Source organism: Sylvia atricapilla, chromosome 4 (genome assembly GCF_009819655.1).
Source record: "Sylvia atricapilla isolate bSylAtr1 chromosome 4, bSylAtr1.pri, whole genome shotgun sequence".
NCBI classification, from domain to species: domain Eukaryota; kingdom Metazoa; phylum Chordata; class Aves; order Passeriformes; family Sylviidae; genus Sylvia; species Sylvia atricapilla.
In genome coordinates, this window is record NC_089143.1 from 45,026,643 (window position 1) to 45,044,176 (window position 17,534).

The 17,534-nt window shown below is 49.3% G+C and overlaps 1 protein-coding gene across 3 annotated transcripts; it reads left to right on the plus strand.

Annotated features, from left to right (window-relative positions):
* Positions 1–1,585: 1,585 nt before the first annotated feature.
* Positions 1,586–7,918, plus strand: PPP1R3B (protein phosphatase 1 regulatory subunit 3B). Of its 3 annotated transcripts, none has more exons than XM_066317734.1 (2): positions 1,586–1,663; positions 4,507–7,918. In XM_066317734.1, the coding sequence occupies exons 1-2, from the start codon at positions 1,650–1,652 to the stop codon at positions 5,396–5,398; spliced, it is 906 nt and encodes a 301-aa protein (XP_066173831.1). In that variant the 5' UTR covers positions 1,586–1,649; the 3' UTR covers positions 5,399–7,918. The 3 variants fall into 3 exon arrangements, with proteins under 3 accessions (XP_066173831.1, XP_066173832.1, XP_066173833.1); XM_066317735.1 differs by lacking the exon at positions 1,586–1,663 and adding an exon at positions 1,973–2,172; XM_066317736.1 differs by lacking the exon at positions 1,586–1,663 and adding an exon at positions 2,698–2,799.
* The last annotated feature ends 9,616 nt before the right edge of the window (positions 7,919–17,534 follow it).

The window sequence follows — 17,534 nt, forward strand, 5'->3', positions numbered from 1 at the left end:
GCTGCCGTGGGGAGAAGGTAAATGCACCATCCCTACTTTGCAGCAGGCTTTACCGCCTCTGCTGCTGTCCCATGGAGACGGCATTTGTCCACAGAGCCACTCCCCTGACAGGGAGGCTAGCTCCATGCACACTTTCCAAATTACTGAAGACACTAGGCTGACATGGACTCAGGAGCAGCCCAAAGGAGCACAAACGGGAACTGGCAGCAGGAGGACACTTAAGAAGACCCCTTGGCCCAGCTGGGCCTGCAAAGCAGTGGGGTCTTTGACAGAGCATTGACTCACCTGGCAGATGTTTTCAGGATGTTGGAAACACCTTTTCAGCTCTGCACATGTGCTGGATAAGGATTCCCATGGAGCTGATCTCTTTGCCAGCCAGACTCTGTTGGTGTTTTTTCCTCATGGATGGAAGCGAACTCTACAAAAAAAAGGCCTTTTTTTCCCACTGCACACAGTAAATATTGTCTGGAAAGCAGATTTCTGAGTATCCTCTGGAGATTTCTACCCAGGGCCACCACAGCCCTGGCACTGTGGCCACAGGATGAGAGTATGAGAGTTACCCTCCTCCCCACCTGGCCCTGACCACCCAAACACCCTGGGCCAGCTCAGACAGAAAGATTGGTGCCCCAAAAGGGCTTTCCTGTCTCAAGAGCACGTTCCCATGGATTTTACTGCTTACTTGTGGCATCTGGAAAGCCTACTCTGCCTTTCTCAGTTTTGGCCCCTCAATTCAGAAAGGACACTGAGATGCTTGGAGAGGGTCCAGAGAAGGGCAGTAAGGCAATTAATGGGTCTGAAACACAAGTTCTTTGAGGAGCAGCTGAGGGAGCTAGGGATGTTGAATCCAGAGAAAAGGAGGCCCAGGTGAGATCTTAATCACTGTCTGCAAGTGCCTGAAAAGAGCCTCTTCTCCCAGGTAACCAGTGACAGGGCAAGAGGACGTAGTATTCAGCTGCAGCAGGAGAGGTTTAGAGTGGACATTAGAAGGAATTTCTTCACAGAAAGGCTGGTTAGACATTGGAATGGGCTGCCCAGGGAGTCGGTGGAGTCACACTCCCCAGGGTGTTTAAGGAAAGACTGCACCTGGCATTTAGTGCTATGGTTTAGTTGATATTACGGTGTTCGGTCATAAGTTGGACTCAAGGATCTCAAGAGGTCTTTTCCAGCCCAATTGATTCTGTGATTCTGGACACACAGGAACAGCAACCTGGCACAGGAACCGACAGATAGTAAGGGACTGGGGTCGGCCGACGCCTGACAGAGAGCTTGGCACTTCTACCACAACGAGCTTGCCCTGCCGCGGGGGGAGTGGCGGGGCGGCTCGGCGAGGTCCCCCCACACGGGAGCCCCGGCGCTGACTCAGGGAGGTCCCCCCACACGGGAGCCCCGGTGCTCCTCAGGGAGGTTCCCCCACACGGGAGCCCCGCTGCTCCTCAGGGAACTCCCACGATCCCCGTCCCGGCGCGGGCCCTCAGAACCCGTTGCCCACCTCGGCCCCGCCCACCGGGCCGGCCCCGCCCCCTCGCGTGCCGGGCGCCCGCGCTCGGAGCGGTCTGATTGGCTGTCGCTCAGTGGGGCGGGGCCGGGCGCCCTTAAGAGGCCGGCGCGGGGCCCCGCGCGCCGTGAGGTTGTGCTGTCGGGCTGGCCCCATGCACTGCACCAGGTACGGGCGCGCCGCCCCCGCCCGCCGCGACCCCCGGCGCTGACGCTGCTTCTCGCCTTCCCCGCTGCCTCCCGCTCGCGTTCGCAGCCTCCTCGTGTGTGCGGGAGCGGTTCTGGCGCTCCCCGCCGCGGTGCCGTTCCTGGGGGAAAACGGGATCCTGCGGCTTGGCTCCTGCAGCCCTCCGCGGGGCTCCGTTCTGCTGCCGCTCCCGGGTGTGGGCGGCGTGGCTTGGCTGGTGTCGCGGAGGGGGCGGGCTGTAGCGAGTGGCCACCGCCCGGGCAGACGCCTGTGGGAAGCGGGCTGTGCCCGCGGGGCGGCCCGGCCTGCCCTGGCCCGGGGAGGAGGAGGGGTGCGGCGTGCGGAGCGTCCGAGCGCTGCTTCAGCCCTGTCACGGCTGCGAGCTTCGGCTCGGCGAGTGCCGCACGCCCAGCCCTGTGCGAGGGGTCACCTGAACCCAGGTAGCGTGGGAAGCGGAGCGGAGGCAACCGAAGGGGTTCGATAATGGAGGTGTAAGTAATTCATTCGCTCTGGCTTAATTCTCCTTCGTAGAATGACAGGAGGGAGGAATAAGTAGCGACAGGCATCCTTTTCTGGAGTGGGTAAAGCTACAGGGAGAAGTCCGGAGGCAGAGTCAAGTTTGTTACGCTTTTGAGTGGTCGGGGAAAGGAATTGGCCCTTGTACCCAAACAGGGCACCCACTATGCTTGGCACTTTTTATTTCCTGGAGCTTTATTTCCTGAGTGAGTTCTCAAAACTATATTGCTGCTCTCACCTTCAAAGCATCTGTTCAAGACAACCCTCCTCAGCCCCCTCCTCAACCCTCCCTGCCTCTGGCTGAGAGCTGGGCATCAGCAGACTCTCCAGCGCAGAAAAGGTCCTCTGGGATATCAAATGAACTGGCAGTTCATAAAAGCACAGGGCTCACACTCATAGTTGGTTATGAAAAGCTCTCACTATAGTTTTTAGCTTGGAAAAAAGCTCCAAGTTGTGCAGCTAGGCTGGGTATTTAATGCCTCTTCATTCTAAAACTGTGAATAACTAAAACTTAGTATGAAACCCAAATTCTCAGAAGTTACAAGAATTCAGCTGAATAAATTTCCCTGGGAAAAGATGCAATGCAGATGAAACTGACCCAAGTAAGAGAAGAAGCATTGGAAGCTGCATTAATTTAAAGGAGGAAATGACCTATATAAAGTGTGTATGAGCAAAATCTTGGTAAAACCAGGTAGAGATGAGCAGAACAGCCTGTTAGCAGACAGGTGGATCTGAGGTGTCTGTCTTGTGCAGCTGCCCTTGAGCTGAAAGGAGGCACTGCAGGAGTTGGCTGGTGGGTGTGTTAGGATGCAAGCCTTGACACATTATAATAATAATGAATGAACAGGTACCCTTGCTGAGTGAATGCTGTGAAAGCCTGCACAGAGCTGCTGTGTTGGTGTTACAGAGTGGGGAGTTAAAGCACTGAATTGGAGAGTGTGGCTCTTGCTTTTTCTTGGCATGGGAGCAGCAATCAAGTACCAGAGCTGGCTGTGCATGGCTTTGGCAGCCAGAACTTTGCTGCATCACAAGGCTAGTGGTCACTGCTACTGTTGCAGCCTCATCCCTCTCTGTGTGGTGGGAGCAGCTTTGGAGCCTGGCCTGCAGCCAAGCAGGATTTTTATTAAAGGAATACTCTATGTTTAAAGTCAGCTACAATATGGTTGACTTAAGGGGGATGTGTGTGATAAATCCATCCAGCAGTTTATGCAGAGCCAAGCCAAAGAGAGCTTGTTAAAAGCATCCAACTGAACATCAGTGTCAGGGCAGGAACAAGAGGTGCAGGGTTCTGGGAGCTGCCTGGCTGCAGAGGCAACTCCAGGGCTACATCTGGCAAAGTGCCCTGCAGTGGACGCATGGAGAGAGATAGTGTTGCATCCGTGGAGGAATAGGCTGGGGGCTGTAGTGGAGGAGCACATGGTCTGTGCCTTCTGGGACAAGGACTTGCTTCCAAAGCCTCAGTGAACCTCCAGTAGTGAGTTGTGTTTGGCAAGACCCTGTCGCTGTATGGATGTTTCCCAGGGGCTGAGCATAAACCCTGTGGAGGCTTGAGGCGCAGGCTCTGTGCGGGAGGTAAAACTGGCTGATGTGCCTCCTGAGCTGATGTTTGTTTTAAAGTGGAGTAGAGGGAAGAAAGCTCCAGAGCAGTGTTGGCTAAGCCTGTGGCCTGCTGCTGTGTCAGACTGTTGCTATCTTTACAATACTACTTGGAGGCACTTTGGATGGAGCAGTTCTGAGGGACAGTGATTAGCAAAGTGTGTAGTTCAACTGAACGAGTGCTTTTTGGCTGACATCTGGGGATTTTATGAGAGGTGAAGTCAGGTTGCGTATGGCAGCTTGTGACAAACTGAGTTCCTACTCCTAAAAAAGCTTGTGAAGCCCTGGAGAGAATTTCTCCTGGAGGGAGGAAAGCCCAGCAGGAATACTCCTTTATGTAGTGTTGAAATTTGATAATCTGGGGATTTTGTGAGCATTGGCAGGACTGAGCCATGGGCTTTGCTTTGGATTGCAAATGCTCTAGAGCCTATTGCTAGCCTAGAAGGACAGTGCTTGTGTGTGTGGCTTCAAAGGGTGACTCTGTCCCTGTTACAGTTGGAAGAGCTGTTCAAGGGCACAGCAGGCTCTGGTCCTGCCAATTCTGCTGTAGTGTGTTCATCACTGTCTGTAAATCAAACCATGCGAGTACCTGCCTTTAATTAAGAAGCAAACTTATTTGAGATGGCTGGGGGGAAGTGATAGGTCAACTGTCTGACGGAATTTGTATTAAAGTGCTTTTCTGGCATCACCTGACCCTTCTTCTCATCTTCCAGAGTATTAGACTATTTCCCTCACAAGCAAGCAATGGCTGTGGACGTTGCGATGCAGCTGTACCTGTGCTCTTCACCCTTGCGAAGAGAGAAATGTGGCTGCAAAATTGCTCCAAAGCCAAGCAAGCCGCTGCGGCCCTGCATCCAACTGAGCAGCAAGACTGCACTGAATGGACCAGAAGAGGCAGCAAACTCCTTCACACACATCAAAGCAAAGAAGAGGGTGTCATTTGCAGATAGCAGAGGCTTCTCTCTGACAATGGTGAAGGTGTTCTCGGAGTTTGAAGATCCACTAGATATTTCTTTCAACATCACAGAGCTGATAGACAACATCGTGGGTCTGACAACAGTGGAGAAGGATAGCTTTGTCCTGGATTTTGTTCAGCCCTCTCTAGACTACCTGGACTTCAGAAACCGCCTCCAGACAGACTGTGTCTGTCTGGAAAACTGTATGCTAAAGGAGAAATCTGTTGTGGGAACAGTGAAGGTGAAGAACCTCGCTTTTGAAAAGATGGTGAAGATCCGGATGACGTTTGACACGTGGAAGAGCTTTGTCGATCACCCATGCCAGTATGTTAAGGATACATATGGAGGGTCAGATCAGGACACCTTCTCCTTTGACATCAGCTTGCCTGAGGGCATTCAATCACATGAAAGAGTTGAGTTTGCCATTTCCTTTGAGTGCAATGGGAAGGTGTACTGGGACAACAACAGGGGCACAAATTACAGGATCATACGGTCGGAACTGAAGTCTGCCCAGGAAGCTGTCCGTCCCCCCCAGGCTCCTGACTTCGGCACTGCATTTGACCCGTTTGGGAGCCCTCGGTGCTCCTATGGCCTCTTTCCTGAGTGGCCCAGTTATTCAGGCTACGAGAAGCTTGGGCCCTACTATTGACCCAAGGACAGGGCCCAGGCTGACTAACTGTTGCTGGTGTGTCTGCAGGCCTTGGGGCTGGTCTGAACACAGGTGTATGAATAGGTGGAAGAAGTATGGCTCTGTGTAGCTTAAGCCTCCCAGCAAGACCAGATGTGCAGTGCTCTGCTGGCAGGGGCCTTATAGTCAAAGAAGCAAATCTGGCTCTGCAGGTGATCAGAGGACCAGGGACTGCTCATGTCTCTTCAGCCCTTCTTCTTCCTCTTCAGTAAAGATGCCAGTCCCCAGAGAAACACTACAGTGCTTATATTGCCTGTTCAAGCTGTGTAGTGGTGGCTGCTTTGTATTGCCTGCCTAGTATTGAAAGGCTCTTTCAAAATATGTCCTAGTATTATATTGTTAGTGGGCTCTACTACAGCCGCAAAGCCAGCCTGTGCCTGTCAGGAAATAGTGTGGCTGGATTGCTGGGGATGGAGTCCTCTCTTTGCACATATTCTTGTAGTGAGGCCCTTCCTAGTGGAGGCAGAAAGCGTGTTTTGGAAGTGAAAGTGCAATGTGATGGCAGGAAGTGTGGCCCTACAGCCTGCTGTATTAGGAGATGTGCCTGTGGGAGAGGATCTGGTATGCTTAGTCACTGGTTGTTATATCAGATGATCTTGAAAATCTTTCATACCATTGGTGTTACCAAAAATAGAGATTAGCTGTAGCTGTGTGGTGCTTGTAACACAGCTGTGGGTTGACATCCTTGACTGCTGCCTTCAAAACCTTCCTGTTTCTTTAATCACAAGTGATCAATGATGCTTTTTCGCCTTGATGGACATCTGAAGTTGGCTGTGCTGGACTCTGAAAATGCGTTTCATCCTCCTGTGGACTGCAAACCAGAGTTTTGTCTAGCTGGGGCTCAGGGTCCTGTGCAGGAGTCTCTGCTCAGGTGTCACGGGAGCTAAACACAAACAGACCCCATGGCTGTCTATGCTGTGCCCTGTACAGGAAGGTGACTGTTGTTTGCTTACTGTAGTGGAAGTGCCTTGACTGAGAAAGGAGTGGTATGTGCAATCCCAGCAATGCTTTGGGATGAACAGGCTTTGGAACTGATGTTGCTTTTAAGATCTGATAATGGTTTGTTACTCTGTGCTACTGGACTGCTTGGCAGATAAAGGCATAGCACTGCTTGCATGTGAGGGTGCTGTGGCTGTCCTGGATGAACGTGCTGGGCTTCCCTTGCTGCTGGAGCAGTGTCTGCCAGTTTGACCTGCAAATGCCCAGACTTTGCATCTCTGACCATAAAAAAGTGGCTCACCCCACCTATGCAAAGAACTAGCCGTGAGGAGAGTGAGATGTGGGGTTATCCTGACAGCACCCCTGCATGTGAGACAAATCACAGACATGAGCCATCTCTGTGATTAAAGAGGTGGCTTGTCTTCTGGCTGTGTGCTGAGGTGGTGAGCTTGGCAGTGCCAGACAGCCCCACAGAGCTTCTTGGGTGCTAACTGAGCAGAATAGCTTAATCCCTCAGGTCGGAGAGAGTGTGGAACAGTTTATAGAAATAGAGGTCAAGGGAATGCTACTTTTCCTAGTGCATAAGCTTTATATAATTTGTGTGCCTCTAGTAGCCTGTGGATGTGCTGGAGAAGAGCAACAGGCTAGACTACTTAACTTTGTTAACATAGCTTTTAATTCTGGAGACTACTGTATAAATACTTAGCTCTTTTACTCTAACCTAGAAGGGGTACTGGGATCACTGTTGGATATCAAAAAGAACGGGAGCTTGCAGGAAGAATAGCTGGCCTTCAACTGCTGCTTTTTCAAAGTACAGAATCAGTATGTGTCTTCACTGTGCCTGATCACTTAATCAAGGTGGTGAATCTGCTTGCTAGCCCAGAGCTCATCAGGTTTGGTTCCTCTGTTCAAGCAGCTTCCCAAGTCAGCCCTTAGAGCCTGCATCTGGTCTCTCTTGAAGGGACTATTGCCTGGCTTGGCTTGGTTTTAAACTTAAGGCAAGTTTGAGTGACACTGATACTTTTTATTCATTTAGTGTATAGTGTTGATGTTGTAAGACCTGACTGTAGAAAAGTCGTGTTCTCCTGGCACCTTCTTGTGCCTTTGGAGAACTCTTTGTGAGCCAGAACAAGGCATGTGGGTCTGGGGTGCTGTGGATGGTGGTATCTCCTTGCAGGCTCGTTTTCTGGCTGTGCATTGGGTGTGCTTAGGGAGGAACACAAGATAAGCTAGAAGGGCAATGCCATAAGTAAAAGCTAGGTTGGGAACTGACTATTTGATCAATAGCAGTTTAAAAATACTACTTGTGGCCTTTCCCCTTTTCCCTTTTTCCATTGCCAATGTGAACATAGAAGTGAGGGGGCTGCTCTCCTTGCTCTATGCCTGGAAGTGCCTTGTAGGATGTTTTGCATGTTTGTTTTTAAAAGATATTTTTGTACACAACTTTCAAGTGGAAAATGCACTTTATAATTGCCATGTAATGACTCTTTTAAAAATATGGCTCTGTTTTTATCTGATTGTTAAAATAAAGGTGGAACAAAATCTTGGCTGTGTATCTTATTTAAGCACCCATGGGGCTGGGGAGGTAATTTGGACACGAGTCCAGCTTTCTGCTAGAGGCCATTGGCCGGGAGGAGCACACATCCACTCTGAATTCTGCTGCCCGAAACAGGAAAGAGCTGCCTATTCCTGCTGCCTTCCTGCCAACACAAATGCTTCCATTGCCTCTGCAGCCCTGGGATGGGAGGAGCCCCGACCCCTCTCTCTGCGCTCCTCGGTTTCCGCACTAATCACTGTGTTCCCGAAGTACTCTTCACTCTTCCCCTGCTTGCAGTGCTCGGATCAGCCTTTTCGGGTTTCTCTGCTTTCGAGTCAGTCTTCGTTCTCTCTCTTCTCCCGTTCCCCCCCCGGCTTGATCTGGGATCGGTGCTTTACTCTCTCTCTGTGTACCGGGTTGTGATGAACGCTGGGAGAGGTGTTGCAGAAGCGGGGGCAGGCTCTTTTCTAATACCAGGATCCAGTGCAAGTTAGATCCTTCTTTACGTCCAAGTCATTATCCCTGTTGTCACTACAGTAAGAAGCACTAGCAGGAAACATGCCCCTTTGCAGAAAGGGAACAGCTGGTGTAAATGCCAGCCAGGGCCAGTTTCAGCATTTGACCTGGCTTTCACCACAAACATTGAGCCTCGATGATGCTCTGAAGGTGTTGTATTTCAAACAATCAGCTTCTGAGTTCGGTGGGATTTGCTGCTTACAGATAAGGTAAGATGGAAAGCTGTGGGGGAAGGGGAGAAAGATGTGTTTGTCTTGGTGTGTGCTGGTTTGAGCAGCTCTGTAGGCAGTGCTTCCTATCGTACTGCAAAGCCTTGCAGAGTGAGCTTGGCCTTTGCTCTGTACAGCAATAAAACCAAGCACCTTCTGATTGTGGCTCTTTCCAAGTCTTCTGCTGTCATAAAATGACTTTTCTAACCACTGCGGTTGTTTTAATCAAACGTACAACACAGGTCTCTTTTAAAAGGATTTTAATTGGATTAGGTTTTTGGCTGCATGAGGAAAGGAAAAACAAAAAGTATTTGTGCCCCTGCCTCAGGTCCTTGGGGTGGCTTAGCCAGGGCTGTTTTCACATCTGAATGCTGGCCCAAGCTCATGAATGGAAAAACTGCAGCCAGACATTTCCTGTAACAGCTTTGTGGCTGAACCCCCCATGTGAGGACAGTTTCAGTTAAGGATGTGAGGGAAGTCCAAGCTGTCGAGGGCAGCTGAGGAGATGGTGCAACATTAGAAGGGCCAAGAGGGCTCAGCTCTGTGTTTTCTCACCTAATGCCCAGGTGTTATATGCTAGATGATACAGATATTGCAATTGCTGCATTCATAAAGCCTTTGGTGGGCAATGTGCTTGTGTACTTGCTGGTTAATATACAAAGATTTCTTAGAATGCTCATGCCATTGCACTCCCTCCCCCAACCACTCTTCTCTGAAGTTCCCAAGATTCTGTATCCTGAGAGATTTTGCTGTCACCTCTGGGTAGAGATAACTAAGCTGTGGCATCATCATCATGTTGGATGTGCTTGGAGGTTCAGGTTTCCAAAGTTTGTGTTCTGGGGACAGTTTGATAAAGAAGAGGAGGCAAGTATTCCCCTGCTCCACATCCACCTCCCTTTGCCAGTCTCACATTGGTCTGGGAATGCTGTCCTCCAGGGGAGCAGCTCTGCTGAACCACAGCTGTCACAGCAACCTCTAGAGCACGCTGGATTGCAGGTCCTGGGAACAGTGACAAAGGCAGGATGTAGGCTCCCTGCACCTGCATCCTAGCAGAGCAGGGTCCAAAATGTTGTATGAGCACCCCACATTCTTGCTTCAGATGTTTACCGGGAGACCCATGTGGGAGATGCTCTGGGGAAAAATTGTCCAGAATGAGATCACATGCAGATGGACAAGTCTCTTCCAAATCATGGGAGAGTAAATGTGCCCAGATACTACTTTGCTGCTGGACCAAACTTTTCCTTGGTTTTAAATGTAGCTGTTAGAGGCACTTGCAGTGGAGAGCAACCTGTGGAAGATGTGTCTGCCTTGCAACCAGAGGGCAGCTTAAGAGGGGAGAAATCTAGATTGTGTCATTTCCCAGCAGCAGTCAACTGTTCTTCTTCAGTTTCCTCTCCACAAAGCAGCAGCAAATGAGCCTCTCTAAGAGACTGGGTCTTTGGGGGAAAGTCTCTTGACCACAAGGCAGGGGCGAAACGGGGCTCAGTATGTCTCATGGAGTTCCCTCTTGCTCTGTAGTGTCTCCCGTGTTTGGGCACTGCTCTTTTCTCCCTTACTCACAATGATGCTGATTCCAGTGTAACTATCACTAGACTCAAGCTTCAGTTTGATTTCACAATGTCTTCCACAAGCTTGTGTGTGGTCACAGGGGATGGAAGGGCCCTTGTGTGTAGTGGGAGGAGGCTGTGCTGAGGACACAGCTCTCAGAATCACCAAGAGCACCCTGTACCCCTAGGAGCAGCACAGAGCTTTGCCAAGAAGCCAGCAGCATGGGGCTAGCTTGTGATGCTCCCAGACTCCCCTGGTGTTTCCACAGACTTGTTCCTACTGGGCAGTTCAGCTGGCTCTAAATTATTGCAATAAACCATATTTATGTCCTTGGGCTTTTTCTGATGGAACTAAGCTTCAAATCAGCTGCTCTGGCCCAGCAAGGTTCTGCTGCTCTGCAGCCAGAGAAGCTGCCTAGCCTGTCTTTATCCTCCCCCTTGGAGGAGTACCCTGCCAAACAGTTAGGTGTCTTTAGAAACTGGTTATTGACATTTACACAAGGCTTAAAGAAAGAAAAAGGGTGTCTTTGTGGAAAAATAATTGCAGCTGGCCTGTTCCTTTGGCACAGATAAGTCAGACCAGTCACCAGTTTAAGTACTTTGGCTCCTGGAATGGGATATGGGCAAGCCCTTCCAGCCAGTGCATTAGTCACAGATCTCTACTCTGATTCTGCCATGTAGTCTTAGGAGGAGGGAAGGCTCAAACTCCATAACTCAGGAGAAATACGTTTAAGCGGTGTAAGAAGCGGGTAAAACATGTATAAATGCTTTTATAGCTTCCACTATTTCTGATGTGGGAGTCTAGTTGAGACTATGGTGATGTCTTCTACCTAATGAATCCTTGACAGGCTCAAGTGGGAGGAGGTCTCTAAGATGTCTGCTCCAAGCAAAACCATTCCCACAGCTAACTGCAGTCACTCAAGCCCTCATCCAATGACGGAGATGCCCCCACACCTCTGTGCCCTGTCCCAGGGCTGCGCTGCTCTCGTAGGGGAAAAGACATGGTCCTCAGCAATCAAAGGACTCTGCTCAATGCTGTAGTCTTGACAAAACACCTGGTTTCTTCCAGCTCCTGGCCAGATATTCAGGACAAATGGATGTGGGGGTACAAGGTAAGCAGCCACAGGGCAAAAATATATCAGGGCTGGCAAGTCTAATATGTGTAGTAGTTTGGAGCAAGGGAGAAGCTGCTATATGCATACAGCAAAGTAGTTGCCATCCCCCAAGGCATCCTGCAGTAAAAGGTAGAGCCATGTTCCAATACAGTTTCTGGAAAACCCCATTGTCAAGAGTCAAAGGCCTAAACTGACCTACAGCCCACCTTCCAATCTGGGCAAAACAGAGCCCAGTTTCCCTCCCAACACAATATTTAGCAACTGGGGAACTCATGATCTCCTGCACCTGCCTTTCATCATTATGGCCCCTGCCAGAATAAATTGGGGCATTATCAGCAGGAATGTAATTCCTTGGTGTTTGTGTGATGACACTCCAGTGCTATGGAGACAGTCACCTTCATAGGAAGAAATATAACAGCCTTCTCCAGTCCACTGAGGTTTTTACAACCATTGCCCTTCCACATAGTGTTCCCTTGGTGTTCCCTTGGACACCTGGCAGGTGTTGCTTCTCCTGCATTTCCCTGCTTGCTGTGATTCACTGGCATCTGAATGGCCATCAGAAATGCAGTGTTTCTTTATCAATGAGCCTGGCAGAATGTGTCCTTGACGGTGTTGCAGGCCAGAGTTCAGGGTAGCTATAGGTGATGTGGCACCTTCCACCCTTTGCAGAACAGCACACTTGGTCACTGGGAGACATTGGAACAGGTCTCTCTTTTGGGCTGAGGGCTGTCACAGTCCAGTTTAATTTTCTCCTAGAAGCTGTCTCTGAGCAGATCAAGCCACAAAAGGAGGAAAACTAAAACCAAATAAATCTACCAAACCCTCTGCTCCTCTGCATTGGCTTTGGCAGGAGAAAAAATTCACTTCAGAGACCAGAACAATTATCTCTTGAATGCTTTATAGCCATGCAAGCAATCATAGCAGACACACACTAACTTTTAAGTTGGTGGTCAACAAGATCTCCTAGACAACCAATGAATCTACACACAAATCTTTCAGTGCTTTTAAGTGCCCTGCAATAACAGCCCAGTACTGATAAAGTGAGCCATAAAGCAAGCAGGGATGCACTCTTGGGGGTTAATAGCAGGATGACTGAGCATTTTAGTAATTTTTCCTTTTTTTACAGGACAGCAATGCAGCAGCAAGGCAAGTTACACAAACACTCAGAAATAATGCCTGGTATGGTGGACATCCAGAGGTGAATGATCCAGGCTGCAGGCCTCTCCTAGAGTGGGGAATATGGTCTCACAATGTAGGGCCTGGGACAAGCCCTCCATGCTGGGTTACACAACGTGGCATCAAAAACACTCACTGTCACTGCTCTTGCTATCTGTGTGCTGGAAGGGCTAAATCGATCAAAGCTGCAGCTGGACACAGCTTGGGAAAATCCTGCATCACATCTGAACGTCTGGGGTGAGAGAGTGCCAGCATGCTTGCACATCATGCTAAGCTGAGGCAGCAGAGGCTCTCAGGTTTCTTCTGTCTTTATACAATTAAGGTCACACTCAACATTAAAGCACTGCTCAGACCCCCAGACTTCGCAGCTGCACAGCCACACTGGAGAAGATGCAGCTCCTTTGAACACCTCTAAGTCACCTGTCAACTTGAGCCATGCTTTTCAGGGGGCTGAGAGGTGGTGACAGCTCACTTCTGACTGATCCCCTTGATCTTTCATGTCTCAGTGGTCCCTTTGCCAAGTGCAGCCATGCTGGCATTCTAGTGCAGCACATGCATTCATCTCTTCTTTCCATCAGCCAAGACCCTACAGCAAAGTCCCCCAGTGATGACAAGCATCTTCCCCCATCCTGGTTAGAAAGAGCAAGGGAAAAAGACAATTAACAAAATGAGAGATCTGCCAGAGTCTGGAAAAAGCACCCATCTGGCAGGATCTAGCAGCTCCACCTTCAGGGAATCTGCATTTCTGACACTCAATTTGCCTGCTTGAGGGAATACCCTCTTAAAGTCAGCCACAAGCAGAGAGACTTTGGAGCCTGTTCTGTACAACTTGGTCTAAGTAAGGATCCTCCCAGCTCTATCTCCAGTCAAACAAAAGCAAAGGCTCTTTTCTTTTGAAATACACAGGAGGTCATGAGCTAACCTGCAGCTGTATTTTCAGCCCTGATGTTGCTTTTCAGCTCTGCTGCTTGTGTTTGTGCTTGGCTGCTTCCTCCTTTCCAAATTCCAGAGGTGGGTTACCTTTGTTTCCTTAACAAAGCCTTAACAAAGAAGGAAGAAATTTGGGGATGGTCTTACAGGAAAAGATCAGATGCAGTTTATAGCGTCTTGCACCGAAGGAGCATTGAGAACAACTGGAATCATCAAACTCATCTGGAATTGAATCAGTAGTCAGATTTTTCCAAGGTGCAGGTGACCCAGTAAGAGGAATAGGTGAGCAGTCACCAAGGCAAGTTCCCAGTTGCAGCACAGACCCTGAGAACAGAAAATTTGGAATCCTGGAGACATTTGCATAACTCAAACTTTTCCACTGATTGGAGAGATGATCTCTTCTCTGTTTGGTATGGAGCAGCTCTGCAGCCCAGCAGACCAAGCTGTAAATAGAGCCCCAGGGAACCAGAACACTCCAAATGGGTGCAGTTTTTGAACTGTGAGGATGAATCATCCAAATAATTTTCTTCCGGCAATACAGGGAAGAAATGTCACAAACCACGTGAAAATTGAGACCATATGCTTCTAGGATGTTTTTTGAAAGGAGTATGCTTGACAAAGCTAGAGTGACTTCAAGGCTGGTTCCCAGGTCAGACCCCAGCAGAGCAGTCCCTCCTTTTGTGGTGCCCTGGACTCTCTCTTTACTTTGGTAATTATTTTCACTGCAGCCAGTATCTATTTTTCTGCACTACTTAGTGAAAGGCTGCAAGTCCTTCAAGGCCAAGACAGAGTCTATGTTTTGTTTGTTTGGGGGAAAAAAAAAAAAAAAAGCCAGAAAAAACAGCTGCCTGTGAACTGCCTCTGGCGTCTCCCATCTGTGCATGAAGGCAACTCCTCCACAGCAGCAGCCTCTCCTTCCACTTGGCAGGTGTTGTCTGGACCAGAGCCATAGGCACAGGACCTATTTTCCATTCAGTACGCAAAGGAGAGGTGGTTGCCTGGCACAGCCTTGCACTTCAACAGCTGATCTGATAACACAGCTGCGGGCCTCTGTCCTCTGTGCCTCATTCCCTGAAGAAGCAGGATGATTGTCACTTTTTCTTTCCATGAGGAAGCTGTTGGATACAACCTGGCACCTGAAAGCGTTTTTTTTCACTGTGCAGTTAGGAATTTGGGATTCTTTCACATTCTGAAAGGTGGCATTTTGCCCCTCTTGGGAGGCCTGTCCCTCATCATGCAGCTCTGAGTGTGCCATTAATGCAGCCACATGGGTGTGTGCCAGAGCCTCCCCAGTGCTTTGACCTGGTTACCCCATCGTGAACAGCCATGGCTACAGCACCCACATTTCCAAAGGGCATGCACCAATGGCTGGGAATCTGGGAGAAGTCAAAGTGAGCCCTAATAAGGCAAGGCAGCTAGTTATTACTAAACTGCTATTTCTACTGCAAGAAGCCCTGGAGCAGCAAAACCACTCACTTCATGTATGTTCATTAGCAGCATGGATAAGAGCAGCATTGATTGCAGGCTATAATTAGATCTCTGGGACCTTTTTGGACCGGCTTTCTCTGGCATTGTGCTACTTTGAAAGGACTTCCAGTTTCTTTTCTGAATAGTTGGGATGGCATTTCCCTATTCAGCAGATTTGGGACCATTTCTGTTTTCTCCATTGTGGCTCACAGAGCTCTCCCATCTTGGTGCCACAAGCCCTGCACCACAGAATTAGCAAAAGCTCCATTGTTTGACCACTCCTGGTCCCTTGAGTTGTAGAATTGGCCTGACTGCAACAGTCTTCTTAGAACTGCATGGCCAACCTGCCAGGCAGCCCTCCCTGCTTCACTTAGCTTGCTAAGATGTAGTTTTGTGAGTACCTTCTTCTAGTGATTACTCTGATTCTCCCTGGAATCATTTTGTTATAAATGTATAAAATAAACCTCGTTTTTTGCAACTTTCTTAGCATGTTCTGTGCAGCCAGCCTAGAGCATTCCCAGAAGAAATAGATGTACTAAGCACGTACTCGGGGCATGGTGGCCTACATGGAAATTATTACTCCTCCCTTGGAATGCTGGAAAACAGCCTCAGCATCCACTCTGTGAAAAACAGGGGAGGAAGAGTCAAGGGAAAGACGCAGAGCATGAAGGACTGGAGTTGAGATATCAACAGTCCACGTGGCAAACAGGACCCAAGGGTGTCTCTGCTTGTGGTTTCCCCTCCAAACACTGGTGTGCTGGAGACAACCATTAAGCATAGCCCTGTGGTGGGTGTCTTTCTTTGCCATGTTCAAAAACTGTTCCTGTATCTTCTCGTGCACTTCCCACTCAGCAGCTGGCAGGCAGGGGCAGAGGTGCTGGCAGCCCATCCGGGATTACCAAGCCAGAGCCAAACATGTACACAACCAGATCTTCTTGGCTGACCTGTGTGCTGAAGGAGGGTATCTGAGGAAGGAGGTTTGTACCTCAGGTTTTGAACCCAGTACCTCTGGTCCAGGTAGCTCGGTTTGCAAACTGCAGTTTGAGATGCAAATTGAGCTCTGGGTGGAAGCCCAGGGAGAGAAGAGGCCGCGAACTGCCGACCTCTGGCATGACAAAAGACACAAAGGTGAGTGGTGGCAGCCAGGTGGATGGACACCTGAGAGACACAGCAGGAGCCGGGAATTGCTGACCTTTTTGATAACAAAGGAGATGAAGAGGAGTGATGCCAGCAGAGAGGGATCTAGGAGCAGGGACTCGGGAGGAAGAGCGGGACTTGTGTGCAGGTAGATTGGGAGGGGTTCCACTCCTGGTCCTCTTTGGAGGCACCAGCCCCAGGTGTTTCTGTGTTACTGTGCCATGAGTAAATGGTTTTATGGGAGAGATACCTGAGACTCTGCTATGGGAGACCTGGGATCGAGCCAGTAAGGAAACCTGGTGTGTGAGTGGAGTGTGCAGGGAGTCAAGTGCGGCACCTGTCGGGTCACTGGAGCCACCCGCCGTGAGAGGGCTTCAGCCCCAGAGGTCTGGCCTTGGGAGTGACTCTTGAGAGTCTCCTGAATGGTCAGACTGGGAACTTTCCGTAACACCCAAGGCCAAACCGACTGAGATTAAAGCATATTTTTGAGTGGCATTCCCTTTGAGGACAAAAATTCACCCAGGACAAAACGTTTTGGAGATGAGCCTCTGCAGTCTTCTGCCTTCTCATCGGGGACTTGTTGACCTCATGCTGATGTGTGACCTGAACCAGAAATGAGCACCTGCCTCTTTGCAATACCTTCACGCAGCAGTGCAAACTCCGACCCACCTAATGCAAGTTAACCGTGCTATTTTCTGCAATGTCAACAGGAATTTTATCAATTGTTTATCCTTCAAAGCTATGCAAATCATTTGAAATAAGATTATCTTTATTCCATAGCCTCCCTTTCCCTTCTCTCTCTATTCCCTGATCTTAAACTGCTGTTCTACCAGTTTAAAGCTAAAGCAGTTTGATGTTAAAGCTCTGCTCTAACAAACGACTTTGTGAAACTATTTGCTTACGTTTTAAATTTGTTCTCTGTGTGAGATCTAAGCCAGATCTGCTGAGGTTAGTGACTCTCACAGGGGGTTATTGCCTGTTACTCCTCTGAACCCAGGAAGAACCAGTCCAGCAAAGAAAGCAGGTGTTTTGTTCTGGTGTTTTTTTAATTACCTATATCAGCTGTTCACGTGCAAACCACAGCGTCTAGCCACAAGGTCAGCATTGGTAGAACATGACTTGGCTGGACCTGAGAAACTTTTTGATAAGCAAGGGGTGAGAAAGAAATTCGAAGCATGAGTTTCAGAGCCCAGCACAGGTTCTGACCCAGCTCATGCTGATTAGCAGCCAAAAATGTAACCAGCAGAGACAGAGCCTCTCTCTGCCAAGACAGCCATGGGTTTCCAGCAAATCGGTCTGGCAGGAGGAGGGGATGGCCACAACCATTTTGTTCCAAGGCATTTGAGAAGGCAATGCTTAGTTTGCACTGGAGCCAAAGTCCATTAGTTTAGCAACAAAAAGCCAGCAGACTTTCTAATGTAATCTGATACCACTATTTAATGTCTACTAGGTCAATTATTAACAGAGTTCCACCCAGTGCCTTATCACTGTGACACTGGAAGAATTTACTTCCAAGGGCAGGTT